The following is a 22,435-nucleotide window of genomic DNA, read 5'->3' as shown; positions in this document are numbered from 1 at the left end:
ATGCCCAGTGTTACTAGACGCAGTCAGCAGCTTTCTCTCCCACATGGTATGTTTGTTGAGTATTTTCATTATATATTGTTTCTCTGTACCAGGCCACTTTTGGCTAAAAGGATAAAATGTGTTTAGCTAGGCACTGTTATTGTATTGATTCCCTCTCAGTACCTTTTCTTGTTAAACGACAGTGAACTTGTGTGTTTAGAACTGCTTTCACTCTGCTACGTCTTATATACTTAAATCAGAAGTGCACTAGCCTATAGCCAACTAGAACTAATTAAACAACAAGTACTGCACCTTATTACTGACTTTGTTTACCCAGTATGTACCTTGTTTGCTTAAAAGACAGTGGAGTAGTCAGTAGATTGAATGTTAAAGCATAGCATACTTAATTAGCTATCTAACAAGATCTGTGCCTTTTCACTGAATTCGCTTACTCCGTGTTATACCTGCTTGCTTAAACGACTGCAGGAGTAGGCTGTAGATTTAATCTTAAAGTGTAGCAAGGATTTCTTATGTTAGTGCTGCACTTTGTTTAAAGAAGCTATTATATGGTTCACAGAGCTTGTAGCTTACTGTATATATGGTAACTAATGTGAATGGTAACTGCTCTGTAAAACATAATTTGTTGTATCATAACTAATACGAATGGTAACTGCTTTGTAAAACATAATTTGCTGTATCATGACCTATTGGTATTGGAGTAGAAGCCAAGCTAATAGGACAGTATTTGTGTTAAAATAAAAAATAAACTAATGAAAATGCTGTTTTAGCAGCTAAGTGTATGCTATTAGTACAATTATTTACTTGATATCCCTAAACCAGAACTCTATTCAAGGTTACCGATGTACTCGGCAATTCCTGCTCCCTGGGACTGTAAATAGCAAAATATTGCCTCCTAAGCCAGCTACTTATTCTTTCTTTAATTTACTCTCATTTCTAGCTAGTTCCCCTCACATAAAAACCTGAAAGGACCGTACCCTGCAAAACCTCTGCCTGAGAATATTATACTGCATCCAGCCCACTACAAACCACCGAGGTTAAATGTTATTACCTTAATCAACTTTAATTGTAACTTGCTGTTCTGGGTCTAAAGCACTTAAAGTTTGCCCCCCCCCCCATAACAATTGGCTTACTCCTAATTCTAAGTTAACACTAGTCTACCCCATGCCCTCTAATTCAGTGTTTCTAAACTTAATACCCTGAAAATTATATTAAACTACAGCAATCATCCACAAAAATTATACCAAACTACAGCTAGGCTACACCTAATGAAATAAAGAGATTCCACCACCTATATATTTACCTTATGGCTTTAGGAAGCCTTAAGAAACCTTGTAGTCTGGAAAAGCCATACTCCACTCACCCTCACTGTGCTCAAGCTCGCTCCATGCCCCACTCTGCCCCCAATTTCCACCCGCCCTCAGTACCACTAGATTTATAGTCATAAAGCCACACCCCCTGTTACAAGAACCTATCAGCTTACATATGTCATAATTTCTCCCACCCTTACTCCACTATCTCTAACTCTACCACGTTATCCTCAACTGTTGTACCACTCAAGTAATACAGTTCCTATAACTCACATGCTCCATCACACACAATGATATATGCCTCTTTACTACCCCTTCTGCTTGCCCCATACCTCCTTACCTTGTATGAAAATCACTTTCTCACTGGATTTCAGTATCCAAAGGCCACACTATCGCCCCAGCTGTAAGTCCTTGCACATTTCACTAATTACACAATACTGTGCCCAGCCCCACAACCTGCTCACTCTGTCAACTTACTAACCCCAGATACATTAATTCCAGATCTAAACACTACCATAAACTTATAAATAAATTCCTGAAATGTATCTCTAGGTTTAATCCCAACCTCACACTTGGTGGTGATATCCACCCAAACCATGGCCCATCCACTCAAGATAAACTGACCCCCCCCCCTACTTGCAACCCAAGCAATATACCTACAATTAACAGGCACTCTAACTCTCTCCTGGCCTGTCACCTCAACATTAGAAGTATAAACAACAAGGTACATGAACTGCATTCACTCCTGGCTGTCCACTCCCTTGAGATACTCTGTTTATCCGAAACCTGGTTAAAACCTAACATCACAGATAATGAAATGTTACCCCTGGGTATAATATACTCAGGCTAGATCATGCTACCAGGAAGGGGGGTGGGGTAGCTGTTCTCTATAAGTCAGCGTTAAATGTCACCAGTGAAGTTATACAACCACCTCAAATTAATAACTCAGAGATTCTTGCCACCAAATTGGAACTTAATAAAAATAAATGTATCATTATCATCTGTATGTACATTCTCCCGGAAATAAAATATCTACACTCAAAGATATCCTTCACTGGCTATCATGTAACTACCCCCAAGAAACCATACTACTTGGAGATTTTAACATAGACTGGAACACCTGTTCCTCAGAATCCCCAACCACCCATGTTATCCTGTATGCATTTACGCAAATCGTAACCACTCCTACCAGGATAGGTAAACCTAACCATAAAGAAAGCTTACTTGATTGGATACCTATCAATAGTCACCCTCAACTGTACACCTCTGAGACCCTCCCTGGTGACGTAAGTGATCACCTTCTCACCTATATAGTTAAGCCATTTTCCCCATCAACCCATACTTAGAATGGTAAGAAAAAAAAAGAACTTTAACCCTGCCAAATTCCAGCAGGAACTAAACTCATGTAAATTGTTAATTCTAAAAAGCCTCCCCTTAGAGGAAGCAGTTGTATACCTCAACGACAAATTCCTTGAGATCCTTGACTCTCATGCACCTGTTCGCTCAATAAAAACAAAGGCAAAAACTGTGCAATGGCTTTCGAAAGAGACCAAACTAAAAATCACCCTTAGAGACAAAGCATTGGCATTATTGCATACTACAAAAGACCTCCAAGATCACATTAAATATGGGCAATCAAGGAATGAGACTAAAAAATCCATTTTACAGGACAAAAAAAAAACTACTATTATAATCTACAGCAAATAAATCAAAACAACCCTCAGATGTTTTGGGCAGGTTTAAATAAACTATTACTTCCTGGATAAACTTCCACCCCGACCCCTGTAGCAACCATTGACAAACCACCCGAGGAAGTCTCAAGACAGTTTTACTGATTCTTCACTGAGACAATTCAAGCCGTAGCTAGCCAACTACCTCCAAGCTCCCCTGGCCCTGAGGACACCACCGCTGGTAACCAACTCTCATTCAGATTCCAACCAATTGCCACCTCACTTATCCGTACCTTGATCAAAAAATTAAAACCAACTATACTCTCTGCTGATCTACTCCCTCCTGAGTATCTACAAAAAGCAATCAATGCCATTGCCTACCCCATCTCAATTCTAATAAATCAAACCATAGTAGAAGCCAAAATCCCCACCACCTGGAAAATATCCTATGTTATCCCACTTCACAAGGAAGGTAGCTCTACTGAACTATCTAATTATAGGCCAATCGCTATACTATCTCCACTTGCAAAGATTATGGAAAAACGTATTCATAGGCAACTGCTGCACCACCTAATCCAGAATAACCTTACGGCAGACTTTCAGCATGGCTTCCGACCTCACCACAGCACTACTTTATCCTTACTAGCCTTCTCCAACACCATAAACCATAATCACAACCAACATAAAATATCCTCTGCCCTTTTCTTGGACCTCTCCAAGCCATTTGATATGGGTGACTACAAACTTCTAATCCTCACCCTGAAAACACTCTGTCTGGATACTAAAGCCCTTCAATGGTTCCAATCCTATCTAAGTGGCAGACAGCAGGCAGTCCTTTGGCAAAATAAACTATATAACCTCCTACCCAACTCCTTTGATGTACCCCAGGGTTCTATACTAGGGTCTTTTCTGTTCTTTATTTTCATCAATGACCTCTGTACTGTTATCCCAAAAGTCAGCAGTATCCAATACGCTGACGACTCCACCCTGATCTACTCAGCCACATCCCAGACAGAACTATGGTCAGCTACACAGAACACCTTCAACATAATAGAAAATTGGCTTTCTGGTCATCGTCTGATCTTAAATCCCCCCAAAAAACAAAACTGTTACTTTTCTCACCAACTCTTAAGTCCACTGCATTTACCTTTACCACAAAGTCAAATAACGGCACTATAATCTCCCCAGACACCTCTACAAATATACTAGGTGTTACCATAGATAACAATCTTAAATTAGAACTGCATATTAATCAAAGCATCAAAACCATCAATAAAAAAATATGATCACTTTACAGGATAAAAGCCTTCTTAACCCCACCTGCTAGAATTGCCATAGCTCACTCTCACCTACTTTCAACTCTCCTGTACGCATCCCCTTTACTCTCTATTCTAAACAGGTCTGTTCTTAATAAACTTTCCATCTGCTACAACCACATTGCCAGATTTGCCACTGGTCTACCTTATAGGACACACCACTGCATCAATCTAAACCAGCTTGGGTGGCTAGAACTGCCCAGCTTGATCCACTATAACCAACTTATGGCTTATAAAATCCTTTACAATCCAGACAATACTCATGCACTTAAAAATATTATAACCCCCTATAACAATCCCAGGCCTCTTCGATCTTCTAACAGACTGCTAGTTCAGTTTATCAAAACCAACAACTCAGCCGGTGACACTCTCTTTGCCAACTCTGCAGGTAGATCCTGGAACTCACTCCCAGCTGATATTACTTTACTTACCACACTAAGTCAATTTAAGGTAAGACTCAAACAATACTTAACACTAAACTGGCTATGGCAATGTGCCAAACCTGACTAACTCTACTTTAGTATGAATTAAAAACTGTAATAAAGCCTAGTTGTGTTTCTTAAACCAGACCTACCCCTGTTATTATCTCGAAACTTTGGAATTTGTACATCTTGTTAAGTATGTAACCACAGTATATACTGTATGTGTAATCTTAATTGTTTACCTTGTAATCTTATTTATTTATTTTTTATTTATTTATTTAAATTTGTTGACTGGGTGTGTCCGACCGGACGTAGGTCCATTGTCAGTGGAGGCCCGGGGAGAAAAGCTCCACAGTTAAAATAAACAGACAGTATTTACATTGGATTACATAGTGATTAACAATTTACATAGCAATTACTTACAACATATTTACAGATGAAGAACATAGTACATCAGTAGACGACTAGAATTTTTATCTGTGAAGTGCATACCAGACATTAACAAATGTTACAAGAAGAAGTTCGTGCTGTATAATAAGTACTGGCTTATGAGCATCTGAGCTTGCTATAATCAAGGTAGTTAGTGGAGTGGAAAGAAAGGTAGTGGTTGGATGGGGTGGATAATATTAGAGTGGGAGTTGCAAGGGCATAGCCAGCATGTTTTTAGTTGCGCCTTTAGTAAAGTTTTGAAGTGGGTACATGATGGTATGGAGGTAATTGTGGGTGGGAGTGAGTTCCATAATTTGGTTATGGTGCAAGAGAATAGTGCTTCACCAGCAGAGTTATTGGCTTTAGTGATCTGCAAGTGATTTTTGCTGCTGGATCTTAGTGGTCTGGTGGTGCAAATCTTAATTGTTTTCCTTGGAGCTTTTCTCCCCGGGCATCCGCTGAAAATGGATATGTATCCAGTCGGACTATCCCAGTCAACAAATGTAAAATAAATAAATTATGTAGTACTTTTGCAAATATTGTATTCACTGTGTATGTTTTATACTATAAATAATAAAAGCAGGCATTTGATTTGTCAGCTAGATCAATACAATGGATCCCATTCTTTATGTACTGAACATTTTACCCACTGTCATCACTTTTCTTTTTCTGAAAGTCTGTATTAGTGCAGTGCTCATTTGCTCACCATTCAATGTATATCAGCCCTTTCATATAAGTGTATGCCTTTGCTCACAGTAAGAGTTTTAATGAGACTCAAATATCTTTCAGCTATGAAATCATAATCCTACATCATGGGGAAAGGACATGTTCTAGATGATCTGTAGTAATGTTGTTTATAGTCTCATCTTACTATTACAATATTTTATTAACTGTCCAGTATATTTTCAATTTCACTATACAAAATCTATAATTGACTATAGCTGTATGTAAGATTATAAACTTCTCCTACTTAGCGAGCTGTGTTGCACTGCAATAATTTCTAAACACACAGCCAAGCAAACTTTATCTGGTTAAAATGGGCAAACCTGTAGTAGGAAGTGGTAAAATGTAAAACTCAGATAGTGTACATTAAAAATTTTCCTGCTAAAGAAAAGCAGGAAATGTGTTTTAAGGAAATATTCACCTCATCACTGCCATGTGGCATAAGCAAGTGAGAAAGCCCCACATCTAAACACATGTAATCAAACATATAACTAAAGTTCTTACTGGGAATGTTCTGTTATCCAAGTGAGAATCATGTAAGAAGATTAGTTAGTATGAGACAAGGTGCTACACTGCTTAATAATGGTGGTGCATGTTTGGCATATTTTCACCTGGTCAGAAAATACTGTAACTTGAAATTACTTGGCTGCTGTGGCATTTTCTGTCATCACAGTCCAGAGTGTGAAAGGTTAAAATTTAGTGTCTTCTGGTCCTCATTTGTCTGTGTATGTACTTATTTTATGAAGAATGTTTCATAATTGTTATACTGTCATTTATGACACATCTGGTGGTTTTGCTCTACTGAGAACCGCATCACTCCTCAAGTTATTGACCTTATTTTCTTTGATAAAACTGTAATGTACAAAGGAAAGGAGAAGGCATCTTCTGTATAATGCATAATGTATTATGTGTGTGTGTGTGTGTGCGTGCGCGCGTGTGTGCGTGTGCGTGTGTGCGTGTGTGTGCGTGTGTGTGCGTGTGTGTGCGTGTGTGTGCGTGTGTGTATGGAATTATTAGAAAACTCTTATCCTTCAGCGACATGAACTTCTAGATGCCACAAAATAAGTCCAGTAATGCCAGGCATTACTATCAATGTACTTAATCTCTAAGAGATTTATTCTTTATGCTTTGTGAAAGAGAAGAAGGAGTAGTTCACAAAGTACCGCACAGATTTACACAAACAGAGGAGCAAAGGATTTATTCTCCTATTTAGTTCTAGGACTAGAGGTGTAGACTGCCTATTGCTGTAAACTGATGAGTGTGTACACAGGTACTATTACACAAGGCATGGAGTGGAAACAAGACTTTACAGACTGGCATATTATTATTGGTGTTATTGCTATTATGGTTTATTAATACTACCTAGTATAAGGCGCTTGCTAGGTATGGTTTAATTATTTTATGTCTGAAAATTTGTATACGTTCCAAAATGATGAGCATTTATTAACAGTTAGTGAGTAAGGAATAGGATGGATATATGACGAGCTGTTACTAACCAGCATGCTTTATATCATATGCATGAAGAGACTGCCACTAAAGGATAAATGCTGGATATGCATATGAAATCCAGCTGGTGCTTTATTTAACATTTAAGCTTGTAGACATTTAAATTTAGATCATGTCTTTGTTTATGTATACCACAAATCCCACTGAGAGCACTTCAGTTTAGTCATCAGTATGTTTGTCATTGCAATTTATCGTCTTCAGTGGGCAAATAATTTGATTTAGTTTTAATGTATTCATTTATTAATCATGTACATGAAATGGTTTAACTAAGCCCATCTTACATCCAAGATCAAGGCTACAAAGACAAAGGCAAATGCAATACTTATGGAGGATTCAGAGTAACCAATCAACCAGCTTGTTTTGGAAGGGTAAATTTTATTTATTTATTTATTTACTTATTCATTCATTTATTGACATATGTTGACCGGGAAAGTCCACTGGGTCAGAGGCCCATTTTCAGTGGAGGCCCAGGGAGAAAAGTCCACAACATTCAAATATTCCACAAGCAATAAAAAGTTCATACAGATTAATACAAAAATGAATACTAAAAGTAATACAAAAATGCATATACAGTAAAATGGTATGGAGGCATTCAGAGAATATAGTACTCAGATGGAAGAGTTAGTGTGACAGAGTTTTGAGAAGAAGGTTAAAAGTAGCTGCATGTGTGGGATTATGGAGTGTTGCAATGAAATTCACAGGTGCGGGGGAAAGATAGTATAACAGTGGTTAGAAGAGCTAGATATGAGAAGGAAATGAGAAAACCTTGACAACCCCCATACAAACCCTCAGAGAACAAACAAGCCTTACACAGGAAGCAAACTACGGAGCTGTATGCCACTGATCTGCCATGCCATCCTATATGAGTAGCAGACCTAAATGAAGAGAAAAGTGAAGACATGGCATATTCAATTATATACAACAATTTCCATTTTACTTTTTTTTCCCCCAAAAAATCTTGCTCAGAAACTAAAAATGAATGGATAGAAGATACACATAGTCATTTTAAATGATCATAATAAAAACTGGTAGTTAATATGGCAGCAAACATGGTTAGATTTCATGGGATCCTAACTCCATTAGCCATCCGGTGGTATGAACATTGTCTCTAGATGATTGTCACTGTTTAAGGGACACTCTGTACCCATGTCCAAAAATAGGAAAAAGGGATTGTGGATAATTGTGATTAACTCTATTATCTAAGTAACAAGAATGAGACTCATGGATAAAACAGGTTTCTGTAAAGCCAAAGAAAGTGATATGAAATACTATAAATCTAAGGGTTCATCAAATTTAATATTAAAGCAAACATGTTTTTTCTTAAAATAGGATGTTCTTAGTTTATAGATGTATAGTCAAATAACATCTTTGCAATTGGTCATTCTGAAATGCAGAAAAGAAACACTTTCTACTCCAGAAAAAATACTTCTGTGGGTATGCCTAACATTTTTGATATGAGTCTACTCTACTCTACTCCACCTCGTCTGTATGGAGTAGGTTCTACCTGTACTACTCTCAGTGTATATCTGCCAGTATTCCAGCTATCAAAAACTTGATACAGTGTTGAAGGTCCTGTACAATATTCATATATTGCTCCTTTATATTTATACACTGCCCTGTTAGATTTCTGTTGGCATATTCATTTAATCAGCACAACCGTTCACTGAGAAGCATAACAAGGGTGGGGCAGCGGGGGCAGCAGCTCTGAGTGCAATGTGTCAGGGGGCTTGATCAAGAAGTGTATTTCATGCAATCTTTTAAATGTTGGTATAGACATGCACATCAGCAGCTGTTTGTATCTAGTACAGTGTGCAAGTCACTTGCTTCGTATTTTTTTTTTTGCTCTTCATCTGAAGATGTGAGGGGTGGGGTGTCAAATCTGTGATCGGCACTAGTCTCTAGATGTGTCAGCTATGGTTCCACAATACTAAAAAAGACTGTCATATAGGAGGTCTTGAGCTCTGTGGTTGTTTTCAAACATCTCAAATACTGCTGAAAAGAATGTGGCACACCCTCAAAACAGTATTTCATTCAAGTAGTAGTGGTATTGTGAATCCTGACAAATCTCTACAAAGTCTACTAGCTACTGACAGCACTATTCGCTAGGAACAAATAAGTTTTACACTTATTTTTGTCACTGAATTTCTAGTTAATCTGTAGAAGTCTGCATAGTTGTTAAGATTTGACATGATTTTCCTCCTGAATGGTAATACTATAGTGGCAGTGAAAATACTGGCATACTTTTCAGAACTAGCAAAGCTGACTTATTTTGTGTTTTGCTTAATTTATCTCATTTGTTATGCATTGTTTTTTAATTTCATCATCATTTTGAAAACATCTGTGTTACAAGCCTTGTTTCCATAAATATATATATATATATATATATATATATATATATATATATATATATATATATATATATATATATATATATACACTGACCCACTAAGTCTTCATTCAGGTAAAAATCTTGCAAGTATCAGGACATACCTGGCACCATCCTGTGAAGTCAGTGCAAGAGTCCGCATGGCCAAAGCATTGACATCGCTCACATCTTCCACTTGGCAGAGTGCTATTTACTTTTCTGTACCCAGGCAGGCACACCTAGAGAAAAGAGAAAATAAACTCTTGTATGACTGTTATTTATAAATCCTATGTGAATTCATACAGTAAAACTACAATATAATGAAATATCACTCTCAATCCTCTGTGAGGCACACAATATGTATTAAAATGGTTAACATTTAACTGACCTCCTGTTTACTGACAGCTGCATGGCTGGGAGAAGTAATAGCCTGTAATCTCTTCTGGAATGAAGAAACAGAATATAAAAATAAACAGAACATGAAAGCATGACAGAAATTTCCAAAAGATGTGAAATACAAAGTCAGAAGGTAAAAGAAATTGAAGTATAAAGGATGACCATTTACATAAGTCTGCCAAAAGAGAAACAGCTAAAGACCACACAGACATTTCTTCCTCTTCTTACTATCTATCTGTCTCCTATGGCTTCCTTTTTTATTTCAGAAACAAAACAAGTATTTTTGAGTCTTCAGTTATATAACTATACAGCTATTACTCTTGTTTTAAAACACATCAACTTCAGAATATTTAATTAAAAATTCAATTGGAAACTTCAAAAAGTGGTTCCAGCTACACCTAACATTCAGACAGAAGAGAAAGACATTTAAGGTATCTATAGGGAAAAGAAGGTAATGTACATATAAGAGGGTATCAAAAAAACAGATAAAATGGTACATCCACAACGAGAGTTTAGGTATGTATATTCATAAACAGGTAGATTTTGCAGGATCCATGTCAGTAAATTCATAGCTAAAGTCCTGAGTGCCAGGGCATTGCAAAAAATAGGGAAAGCATTGTAAAATGAAAAGATAGTACATACAAAGATCAAAACAACAGAAATTACTATACACAAAAAGAAAAAAGAAAAATACCGAAGTGCATCAAAAACATCAGGAAATAATATCCTGCAAAGGTGTTGCCCCTCCCCCAAATACTCTAACTTATTACACCTTCAATGGTCCATGGCTGCCAGGGCAATATGAAACCCCATCAACTATGCAATCCACAATTAGCATCACTTGTTGCAACATAAATATAATTAAAGACCTTTAATAAGGAAATTCTTCATTATAACAATGTTTCATTAACAAAAGGCACGTTAAAGACATTCAGTGATAATTCAGTATGCTAACAGGCTCTCTATTTTACATGTAAGCAAGATTGCTACATGTACAAATATAAACTGGATATAAAAGTATACAACTGCTAAAAAAACTGAATTCTAAACAAATATATCTCAAGCAATTGCAGCCTGACAAGTCATGATAAACCACATGCATGCATATATTTATAGCTATAGCTATCTGCCTACATATTCTTCAACAACAAACACACACGTATACATATACACATATATAAGTATGAATAGGTGTGTTATAAAATAAATGCTTGTCATGTAGGTCCAAGAAATGTTACATATACATGCTCTTCGCAGACAGCTTCCTAGGGCACTGCTCTCACTGCTTTATAGGGGTGCTTTCCTAGTATTATTTATTTTCTTAAGTAAATAAACTCAACACTTCTTTAAGTTAAGAAAATAAATAAATAAAAAATAAATACATTTTACGCATTGCCCCTATTCCATTATATATAGCACATGCAGTGCCCTAGGAAGGAAATGCTTTTAGAAGTGACCATTCAATTTGTTGATCTCTGATGGAGAAGGCAGTCAACATATTTGAAACTGTCTGGAAACAAGCTACAGCATGAAAAGAGAGGTGTAAGTTTTTTTTTTTTTTAATGTTAGTAGTATGGTAGTAGATATTTCTGACAGCTTAGTAGCCCTATCTAATTCTCAGCTGTGCCTAATTTTATAAAAGTGTCTGGTTCCATTGGATATGCTTGCCCCTGAGACCTCATAAATTATTTTGATTTTCTGATAAACTACTGAGGATTACAGTCAGCTGAAAATGCCAGACATTGGAGATCCATGCTTCTTGTTACTTAGAAAATGCATGTTGATGCAAAACCTGACATTCTGTTAACTGCTGGAAAGCACTAGGAAGCCTGAAACTGATACAAGCACTCAACTCTCCTTGTTAATAAGGAGAAATTAAACGTAGGCACTAAACAGCCTATAACTGCAAAGTACCTTGCAAAGTTAAAGGAAAACAGCTCATATACTTTAAAAGAAAAGCACTTAAACAGTCATGTCCAAGGGTCAGATTCCAGTGATTTCTCCTGTCCAAATGGTGAATCTGGGCATACTGCGGCAATGCGGCAACTGCCTCATGTACACAGACAATCCTCTCCTCCTACCTCCCAACACTACAACCTGCGAGAGATGCACTTACATAGCCAAACTGGAAGTAAAGCGCTCTCTGGCCAAGATTGTGCTAGACAGTCCAGAGGAGAAGGTTAACACCTGCACTACACCTCAAGCAACTCATAGCCCTCCAAAACCCACACTATCAATACCCACACATAGCAACACTAAACCCACATATGCGGTGGTCCTTAACATTAACCTGCCCAAGCAACAAGGACCTCTGAAGCTGAAACACAAACAAACACCAGTCACAACCAAAGTGACACATAGCTCACAACACCAGTGTGCCACCAAACAACAGCCCCTAAGGCAAGACAATGTACCCAACACTTTAGTCATAGGTGACTCTATAGTCAGGCACACTGATGTCCCACTCACCAGGCTGAACAAGGAGAAAATTACAGTCAGCTGCCTGTTGGGTGCCAGAATCCGCCACATAACACATGCACTCAAGTCACTCCAAAACAAGTACAAATACGACTCTGTCATTGTAGATGCTGGAGTGAATGACTTGAGATGTACCTCCCTGGACTACATGAAAAGAGACATGGAAGAGCTCTTGGATCATGTGGCCCAGGCAGGTATGACCCTAGCCCTGAGTAGCATCCCGCCTTCGCCCAGAATGATACCACACTATAAGGACAAAATCATTGACTTCAACAATTGGCTAAGCTTCTTTTGTCATTCAAAGGGGATCCAGTATCTGTCTGCCTGGGAAGACATAATCGACAAACCATGATAATTTGCCAGATATGGTCTGCATCTGTCACCCCTGGGATTCAGGTTACTGGCTAACGCTCTTGCCACCCCTATAGTGCCTTTTTTAGGCAAGGTTCAAAGGATAAAACCACCACTGTAACAGACACAAGCATGCAAAATCCGAAGGTAATGCTACTCAATGCTAGAAGTCCAAACCTCAAAATGCACATTCTCGAGGCACTCCTACAAATGGAGAACATCGATATCTGTGCAGTAACTGAGACCTGGTTCTAGGCTCCAGAGAGCACCCCTGCAATACCAGGCTACAAGTCTTACCACACTTTTTGGCCACAAAACCAAGACCGAAACAGTAAAGGTGGAGGAGTGTCCATATTCACCAAGGATATTCCCACCTCCAGGCTAGCTGCTCAACACAATGCATCTGAAATTCTCCAGGTGCAACTAACACTAGGTAAGACTGCAATCCAAATTGTAGCTTGCTACAGATCCCCCACCATGCCCTAAGATTCTCACTACACCTTTCTAAACATATTGGAAAATATTAAGATGCAACCAAACACCCTAATACCAGGTGATTTCAACGACCCTGCCATTAACTGGGAAAACTACTCAGGTACCAACTCCTTTTCCCAATGGTTCTTGGAATTCATAAATTCCAATGCCCTGGATCAACTAATCCATTGTCCCACCAGGCGCTCCAATATCCTAGACCTGGTCATTATCAACATGGGAGATAGATGCTCCACACCAGTGGTCACCCCCTCATTAGTCAGGTCTGACCATAAGCAAATCACCCTTGACATCAACATCCCACCCCCACCCCCCAGTAAGGAAACCTTTTTAAAAAACTTCTTCAAAGCCAACTTCATGCTACTGAAGTCAGAAGTGACAAACTTCATGACACCCATGCAGACGGGATCTGAAAGTCCGACTGTAGAATCCTACACTAAGGCACTGTATGAGCACATCCACTTGTGCATAAATTGTGCCATCCCAAATAGAACAAAGATGATCTTCTCCAATAAAAGGAAGCCAATCTGGTGGTCCCCTGCTATAAACAAACTATACAACAGAAGGAAGAAACTGTTGCAGAAAAGAGGAAAATCCCAGGATGCAAAAAAACTCCCTCACCAGCCTCAATAAGAAGCTGAGAAACCTCATAAACTCCTCAAAAGCTAGTTATGAAAATAAAATTGCCAATGATTCCAAAGACAAGCACAAGGCATTCTATAGTTATGTCAAGAATCTAAATGGCAATGCTCAGATCTGCTCTGAGCTACAAAAGAATGGCATTAAATATACTGATCCCAAGGATATTGCCAATATCCTGGCAGATTAATTTAGTGCCACCTTCACCACCCTCTCACCCCCTAAAGGGCCCATCTCAATACCAAAAGATTTCCAAATTCCAGTAATCATGGCCACACAGGTAGAAACCACACTCTCCAAAGCTAAGAATACAGCATCCATGGGACCAGATGACATCCCGGGCTCTCTACCACATGAACTACGAAATGAACTGGCACCTCACCTAAGTGTCATGTTTAATCATAGCCTCACTTCAGGCTTCATGCCCACTGAGTGGTGCACAGCTACAGTTATCCCACTCCACAAGGGGGAATCCATCTTGGATCCCAGGAACTAGCATCCCATCAGTCTGACAAGCCTGATCTGCAAGGGCATGGAAAGCATTATCATGGAATTTATAAACAAAGACATTGGCAACCTTCAAACACTGGACCCCACCCAGTTTGGGTTTGTAAAGGGCCAATCTTGTCTCTTGAATCTGACTTGACTTCTTTGAATCAGTCTCCAGAGCTGTGGACGGGGGTAAGGCGGTCCACACAGCCTATCTGGACATCGCCAAGGCTTTCAACAACATCCCCGACTCTGGAATCATAGATAAACTTACTAAGCTGGGCATAAATCCCTACATCACTCGATGGGTTGCTAACTGGCTTACTGACAGAAGCCAGACTGTAAAAGTAGCCAACTCCAAATCCAGCTCCAGATAAGTGACAAGTGGAGTACCTCAGGGTTCAGTCCTGGGACCACTCCTGTTTGGCATCTACTTCTCTGAAGTACAGGTCAACACTAATGGACTCTGGCTAACAAAGTTCGCAGATGACTGCAAACTGGGAGCCATTATTGAATCCCCAAATGATGTGGATATTCTACAAATGGCCTTACAGAAACAGATGCCTGGTGCCAGAGGCATGGGCTCAAGCTTAATGCCAAGAAATGTATAGTTATCCCCTTTGGAAAAAAACAAGTACCCATGAATTACCACATAGGTGGCAGTACACTAAACATCGAAAGTGTGATGACAGACTTAGGGACACAGGTGGACAGTGGTCTCACTTTTGATAACCACATCACCACAACAGTCAGGAAATCCTTCTATGTGGCACACCTCATCACTAAGGACTTTTCATCCTGAAAAAAGGAGGTCATTGTCCTACTGTACTCATCCCTCATTAGACCCATTATAGAGTATAATGCCCAGTTTGGTATGTACCTCACAAGACATCTGCAACAGCTGGAAAGGCCACAGAAATACCTCACTAAAAGAATCACAAGCCTAAAGCAGATGCCATATGCTGACCATCTAAAAAAACTCCAGCTATACTCTGTGGCATATCGTCTACTCAGAGGCGATCTCTGCTTAACATACAAGACCATGTCAAACCCTGAGCTGTTAGACATGCTCCACTTAAAGAAATCCCAATCCCTCAGAGCCACATGCTCCAGAGATCTAAACCTTGTCATCACAATGAACAAAACATGCTGGATGGATAGGTTCCTGACCCAGAGACTTCACATACTCTGGAATAGACTCCCCATACACGTCAAGCAGAGCACCTCCTTGGCTCTCTTCAAAAGGAACCTTGATGATAGGATGGGAGATAGGAAATTCACCCTGGGGATCATGTCAGTTGCCCTGCTAGACAGGGTTCCAGAGAAGTAAATATTGTGGGAAGAAATATCCAGGGAATTGTTATGGCTAGGCTTGTATAGGTCCTCGGGCCAATAGCCTAGTACCAACCTATGAACCTATGAACTTATAATTAAGTGATTTTGACAATAAGGTACAAAATGCATCCTGTCTAAGAGAGAAAAATGACAAAAGCATACCGCTCAAGTGTACTTCATTTTGAGTCTTAAAAAGTCAATGGTACTTGCAGTTCCAGACTGAAAGGGTCTGTCACATATTCAAAGATAATTTTTTTCACTTATACCACTGGAAAATAATGCTGAATCATATTCCTTCATCAAAAAGTATGAAGCAACACCCTCGTGTTGATTTGAGCTTTCTAGGTAAAATTGGTAGTCAGTTGTTAGTAAGTGTTCTACATGTTGCCAATTTGTTCCACAGAGGCTGAAAGCTATGGACAAAAAGTCTTCTGTTTGCTCATTATTTTGACTTTGCAGGATTACTGTGATTTGTAAGAAGTAATGGGGAATACTGTAATTGGTATATGGCTACTGTTTCCATGGAACTGGCAAAAGAATTGCACAGAGGCGGAAACTTATAGAACCATTCAAACCCATGATAATAATCATGTAGCCAGTAACTTTATTAAAATCATATCAAATTAAACAGAAAAAAATTACATTTGACCTTTCAATCAGACTTCATCAGAGCAGATAACAGCACTATCACTTAAACTTTTGCATTCACTCCCAATACTACGTCATATCCTTTCAATGAACACAATAATATTTGTTTGATCTAATAAAAAGTCCTCAAAGTCCATCGCTGTAGTCTTAACTGCTGTTAATTATAAAATTTAAATAAATCAAAGCATTGTATTATAAATATAAAGAATATGAGGAATAAGAAATAAAACATAAAAAATAAAGAATATGAAATAACCATTAATTAGGAAACTTCAAGACCCTCTATAATTAGTCTGTAAACTTTAAATCAATCAATTCATTAAAATATAAAAGAAAAGTGTATAGCTAAAAGACTAAAACAAAACACTACCATATTTGCCAGTTACTAAAATTCCAATAATAATTCAGTGAAAATACAGTAAAAATTCCAGTGTATAGTTAGATTACATAAACAGTGTTAAAAGTATACAGTGTTAAATACATATTTATACTTATCATTTCTCTATGGACTAAATAGATTAAAAACATGAAGTACCTAAAATCATCTTTCTTGTCTGAAACTTAGTGCTGGATTATTTTATTGGTGGATTGTTTTAGACTTCAGATAGGGAAGATGATTTTAGGTATTTCAGATTTTTAATATATTCAGTCTATAGAGAAGTGATAAGTATAAATATATTTTTAACAATGTATATTTTAACCCTGTTTATTTAATCTAACTAAACACTGGACATTTTACTAAATTTTCACTGAATTATTATTGGATTTTTATTAATTGACAAATATTGTAGTGTTTTGTTTTAGTTTTTTATCCACTTTTCTTTTATGTTTGTTGATTCTATCAATTTTAAGTTTACAGATTGATTATAGAAGGTCTTGAATTTTCCTAATTATTGGTTATTTTTTATTTTTTATTTCTCATATTTTTTATATGTATAGTACAATGCATTGATTTATTTAAATGTTATGAATAACAGCAGATAAAAATAGAGCGTTGGATTTTAAGTAATGTTTATTACATCAAACAGACATTATGGTGTTAATTGAAAGGATATAACATAGTATTGGGAGTGACTGCAAACATTTAAGTAGTAGTGCCATTATCTACTCTGATGAAGTCCTGCTGAAGGAGCAAAAATGTTGAAGCTAATTTTTTGTATTTAATTTGATATGGTTTCAATAATTTTGCTGTTTACATGATTATTATAGTGGGTTCAAGTGGTTGTATAAGTTTCCACCTCTGTGCAGATACCTTGGCTGCTTTGAGTTGTACACCTCCTTTTTGAACTTCTGCTTGTTTGTGGGTGATACTGTTTCCATGGAATAAAGCAGAAATACAATACATGGCCATCACTTACTATTTCTGGCATCTCAAGTGAAAATAGAAATGGTTATTGCTGCTGGGGGGAGCTCTCATTTGAAAGTAACTCAACCCCGTGTTGTTTGCTTAGTCAAAAAAGTCACTATTTGGCTTTGCAGGACTAGTGAGCATTTGTTTAAAGTAAGACCATCTATTAACTAGAACTTCCTACACATCTTCCCCTTAGATGATGCTATAAATTAATTCAATACAACTTTCCTGAATATCCTAAATAGGTTTGCACCTCCTAGAAGAAAAAGACTAAAAACAAATAATGTGATTTGGCTATCAAAAAAGAGAAGAATGCTAATGAATGGAAAGAATGGCAAAAATAAAAAATATAAAATATCACAATGTCTTGAAAACTTCAGAATGCTTTGCAATCTTACTGAAAAGTAAACCAATTAAGACAAAAACTATACTACAATAACTTTAAAAAATAATAGCAAAAAAAACTAAAAATTCTGGACAGCCATTAAAGAAATATTGCATTCCAGCCATAAAATCAGCTGTAACCCCTCTCCCAATAACTCACGAATGCAATACAGTTCAACTCTTATTTCATAGATAGTATAGCATCTCTAACCAAAGATTCCCCAACATCTAATCCCAACCCTGCCCAACAGCCACATATAACCACATCCACTTTCAACTTCAAACCTTTGCCTATGTCTTATATAAAATTAACAAATTCAAAATATGCACTACTTCAGCTGATGACCTTCTAAGCTAGTACCTTAAAATAGCCAGTAGCATTGCCTTTCCTGTTTCAATCCTTATAAATAGTTCAATCCAAGAATCTCATGTTCCCTTGATCTGGAAAAAGATGCACATTATCCCTCTGAGCAAAGGAAATACAACATGCATTATTAACTTCAGACCCATAACAATCTTATCACCCCTTTCAAAAATGCTTGAAAAAATACATTGAAAAACAACTGCTAAACTATCTCCTGCAGGGAAAAACTCCTATCCTCCACAAAACATGGCTTCCATTCTTATCATAATAGTAACTCCACACTTCTAACCTATATAGATTCTGTCAATACAGCTACAGATAATGGAAAACTTGTCTCCTCCTTATTTCTAGATTGTCTAAAGCCTTTGACACAGTTGGTCACAACAAATTTCTACTTCAAATGTCCTCATTAGGTGTCTCTCACCCCACCATTCTATGTTTTCAAAAGTTACCTATCCAATATATATGAGTCAGTAAAATTGTACTTTACCTGTCTCCAGGCCTCACAGTCACCACTGGTGTACCACAAGGGTCCATCCTTGGATTCCTCCTCTTTAACATTTTCATTAACACCCTTTACAAATCTGATTGGCACTCATTTGCACTTCTGACAATAATGTACATCTCCAAAAAATTACTAAGGAAGCTGTAAGAACTACTGAAACATGCCTTTTTAACTCACAACTCATAAGCAACCCTAAACAAAAAGCCTGCTTCTTTTTTCTCCAAATCCCTTTCTCATAAAAAAAAAAATGAAAGTACTCTGCTTTGATAACAGAACCACTGAAGTCACATCTTACAGCAAATTATTAGGGATGATAGCAGATGATCATCTTAAATTCAAACAAAAAACACTAATAAAACAAAATTTAACACAATAAAAATACCAGAGATCTCCTATAAATGTTTAATTCACTCTCTCTAGCACCTTGGCTTAGAAGCCTTCAAGGAGATAAAAAACCTTTTCAAAAAAATCACATTTTATACAGCCAATCATTAACACATCAATAAAACAATTAAACACATGACCAATAAAAAAATAATTAAACTATAACAACACTTTCCAATTACATTCAAGATTTAAGTCAGCAGGGGCCAAAGTACCACACTTCAAAATACATACTGTCTTATGTAACAGATTTTTCTTCACCTTAACAACATTATAACCTTCTACTTTTTCTAAAATAGTGTCATTTAGACAACTACTATCCACCCATGATGTAGTGTATAATGAGCTGCCACAGGACTTTCAACTTTATTATTTTAATATCCCTGAGATGCTCCTGCAATCTAACCCTAAAAGACTTATTAGTTTCTCCAATATAAAAAATAGTGCAGCATCACCTCAGGGCACAAATTACACCCTCTGTAGTGCATCTAAAAACCTTTCTAGAAACATAATTTACATTATTAATTTTACCAATGTACAAAAATATATACCTACAAATTGAACATTTTCCACAGGGTAATGTACCCAAAAGCCTGGGTTCTACAAACAATAACAATTCAACATCAGGTACTGAAAAAGAACTATGAACAAGCATATCCTTTATACTCCATCCCCTCTTTAGGGAAAGAAGAGGCCTATTAGGAAAAAATCCCCAAGGGCCCTATCTTTTAATAAAGAGCCCCAATAAAACTCAATGACACTGAAAATCATATATGTTATCACATTATATGTTGTAATAAAATACATTCGTTTATCACTCGTCCTTACACTACTATTATTAAAACTCATTACTTCTCTGGAATACAAATTATTATTCTTCTTATTTTATCAAAATATTGATTTATACCAAATAGCCTATTTAAAGTTTTCTTGATAGTATAAAAATCATAACTCCTTTGTATGAACTGACATCAGGTTCTACATAACTTCTCCACCAATATATTTTCTTTATTACAAAGTCTGGAGATTCAAAGAAGTTCACTATAAGGCAATGACTCTATTAGGTGTAGTGGATAGCAACTTTTGCCATACAAAAAAAAATGATTAGTATCAGCAAATTTTCTATTACCCTAGTTTTTTATTCCTTCTCCTAATACCCCTTCCAGATCAACTTCCCAAAAAATCACTTTCCTTCCAAACTGCAAGCCATTAAATTTAATACGAAAAATATTTTTTTGCAAGTCATTAATGAAATCATTAATTAATGTTTCTACACCTTCACATAAAAATATGAGATCTGAAATATGTAACTACATATTTTCTATAGAGTTTCAACTTATAAAGATGTCTAATTTCAAAAAGTCCAATAAAAAGGTTAGCTTACATGGGGGCAAATGATGCCCCCATTGCAGTCCCCTTAACCTGATGGAATAATTCACCATTAAATTCAAATAAATTGTGTGTTACGCAAAAATGAAGTAACTCAATGACATAATTAACTACTGGACTATCCCCTAAAAATAGCTCACCGCTTCTATACTTAAAGAATGTTCAATATTTGTATAGAGGCTCTTAACATCCAATGTGAGCCAATAATTCTCTGCTTTCCATTTTACAGATTGAATTTTATCTAAAAAATCAAATGTGTTATGTATATATGAATTAAATTTCATTACAGGTGCTGATAAATATTTATGTAGTAACAGCCCTACATTATGCAAAAAATAATTACTAGCTGATACTATAGGAAGACCAGGTGGAGAAGACAAACTCTTATGAATTTTTGGCAGGCAGTAAAGTTTTGCCATAGAACATCCCTGAATAGCAAACTTCCTTTCAATAACTTTCTTAGAAATGTAACCCAGTCTATAACCTTTTATTAATCAAATTTTGAAAGTCTGTCAGGGGCCTTTCATACTCAAAAATAGTTACTTTTTTATACACGCTAGTGTCATTTAAATTTTCATCACACATTTTCTTATACTGAGTGTAATGCATAACAATTTTATAGCCCTTATCTGCTGATTTTAATCACAAGATCTTGATGTCGACTAATATTTTGTAAAGGTAACCATTCTGATTCAGTTAGGTTATAATCCACATTTTTCTTATCCTTCAAAATTTTACTATATATTTTTTTCAGAAATAAAATTAACCACTGCCAAAAAATTCTTAATACTTTCATTCAAAAATGGAGGAATAAAATCACTTCTATGTGTGATATGAGAAGTATCTAGTAAGCAATATGCATTAATATCATCCTGTGTAAATGAATCACAAGAAAAATAAATCTCATCACAACTATCTATAGAACTATTCAAAATGTCAGTCATACAATTATCATCAGATTGCTATCTCGAAAAGTGATTTAATAAATGTAACTTCCTTACAAAATGAAATATTTCAGCTTTCAAAATATGTAGCCTAGGTAAAACAGTTGGTATAAATTTGAATCCACAATTTATCACAGATAATTCCGGGTCCGATAAAACATACCCAGACCAATTCAGAACCAAACTATTATCATTATGAAAACAACACATTTCGCATACAGAACATGAAAGAGTCTCAATGTCAATTCCATTTTTTCTTCTTCCCCTCCCACTTTTGTTTCTCTGTCGTAGTGTACAAATTACCTCATTTACGGCTAGAATTCCCATTATGCCATTAATTTCAAAATTTCTCCTTCATATATCCTGTTTGCTGAGCTGCTGGCAAAGGTGGATAAGCCACTTCCTCTTCCTCATCCCATTCTGTGGTACTTGTAGTCACCCCTGAAGAAGCAAAGAAAACACCATGTTGTCTTCTATTATCTAGCGCCCACCCACATGGCATCTACTTTTATTGCTTCTAGTCTGAAAGACTGAACCATTATTATAGT

The 22,435-nt window shown here is 36.8% G+C and overlaps 1 protein-coding gene across 13 annotated transcripts in view; it reads right to left on the bottom strand.

Annotated features, from left to right (window-relative positions):
* The window catches only part of LAMA2 (laminin subunit alpha 2), a 4,753,606-nt gene that overhangs the window by 2,061,682 nt on the left and 2,669,489 nt on the right, over positions 1–22,435 (bottom strand). For 7 of the 13 annotated variants that reach the window (XM_044064325.1, XM_044064371.1, XM_044064344.1 and 4 more), the window contains exons 16-17: positions 10,127–10,180; positions 9,864–9,977 (exon numbers count right to left, since the gene is read on the bottom strand). In XM_044064325.1, coding sequence (XP_043920260.1) covers positions 9,864–9,977; positions 10,127–10,180 — 168 coding nt within the window. The remainder of the gene's footprint in view (positions 1–9,863; positions 9,978–10,126; positions 10,181–22,435) is intronic. The other 6 variants (XM_044064363.1, XM_044064419.1, XM_044064399.1 and 3 more) reach the window with 1 other exon arrangement.

This window comes from Protopterus annectens, chromosome 1.part0, assembly GCF_019279795.1.
Source record: "Protopterus annectens isolate FY-2018-M chromosome 1.part0, PAN1.0, whole genome shotgun sequence".
In the NCBI taxonomy this organism is placed as follows: domain Eukaryota; kingdom Metazoa; phylum Chordata; order Ceratodontiformes; family Protopteridae; genus Protopterus; species Protopterus annectens.
Note: the sequence above shows the minus strand (reverse complement) of the source record. Positions and strands in the feature narration are given on the sequence as shown.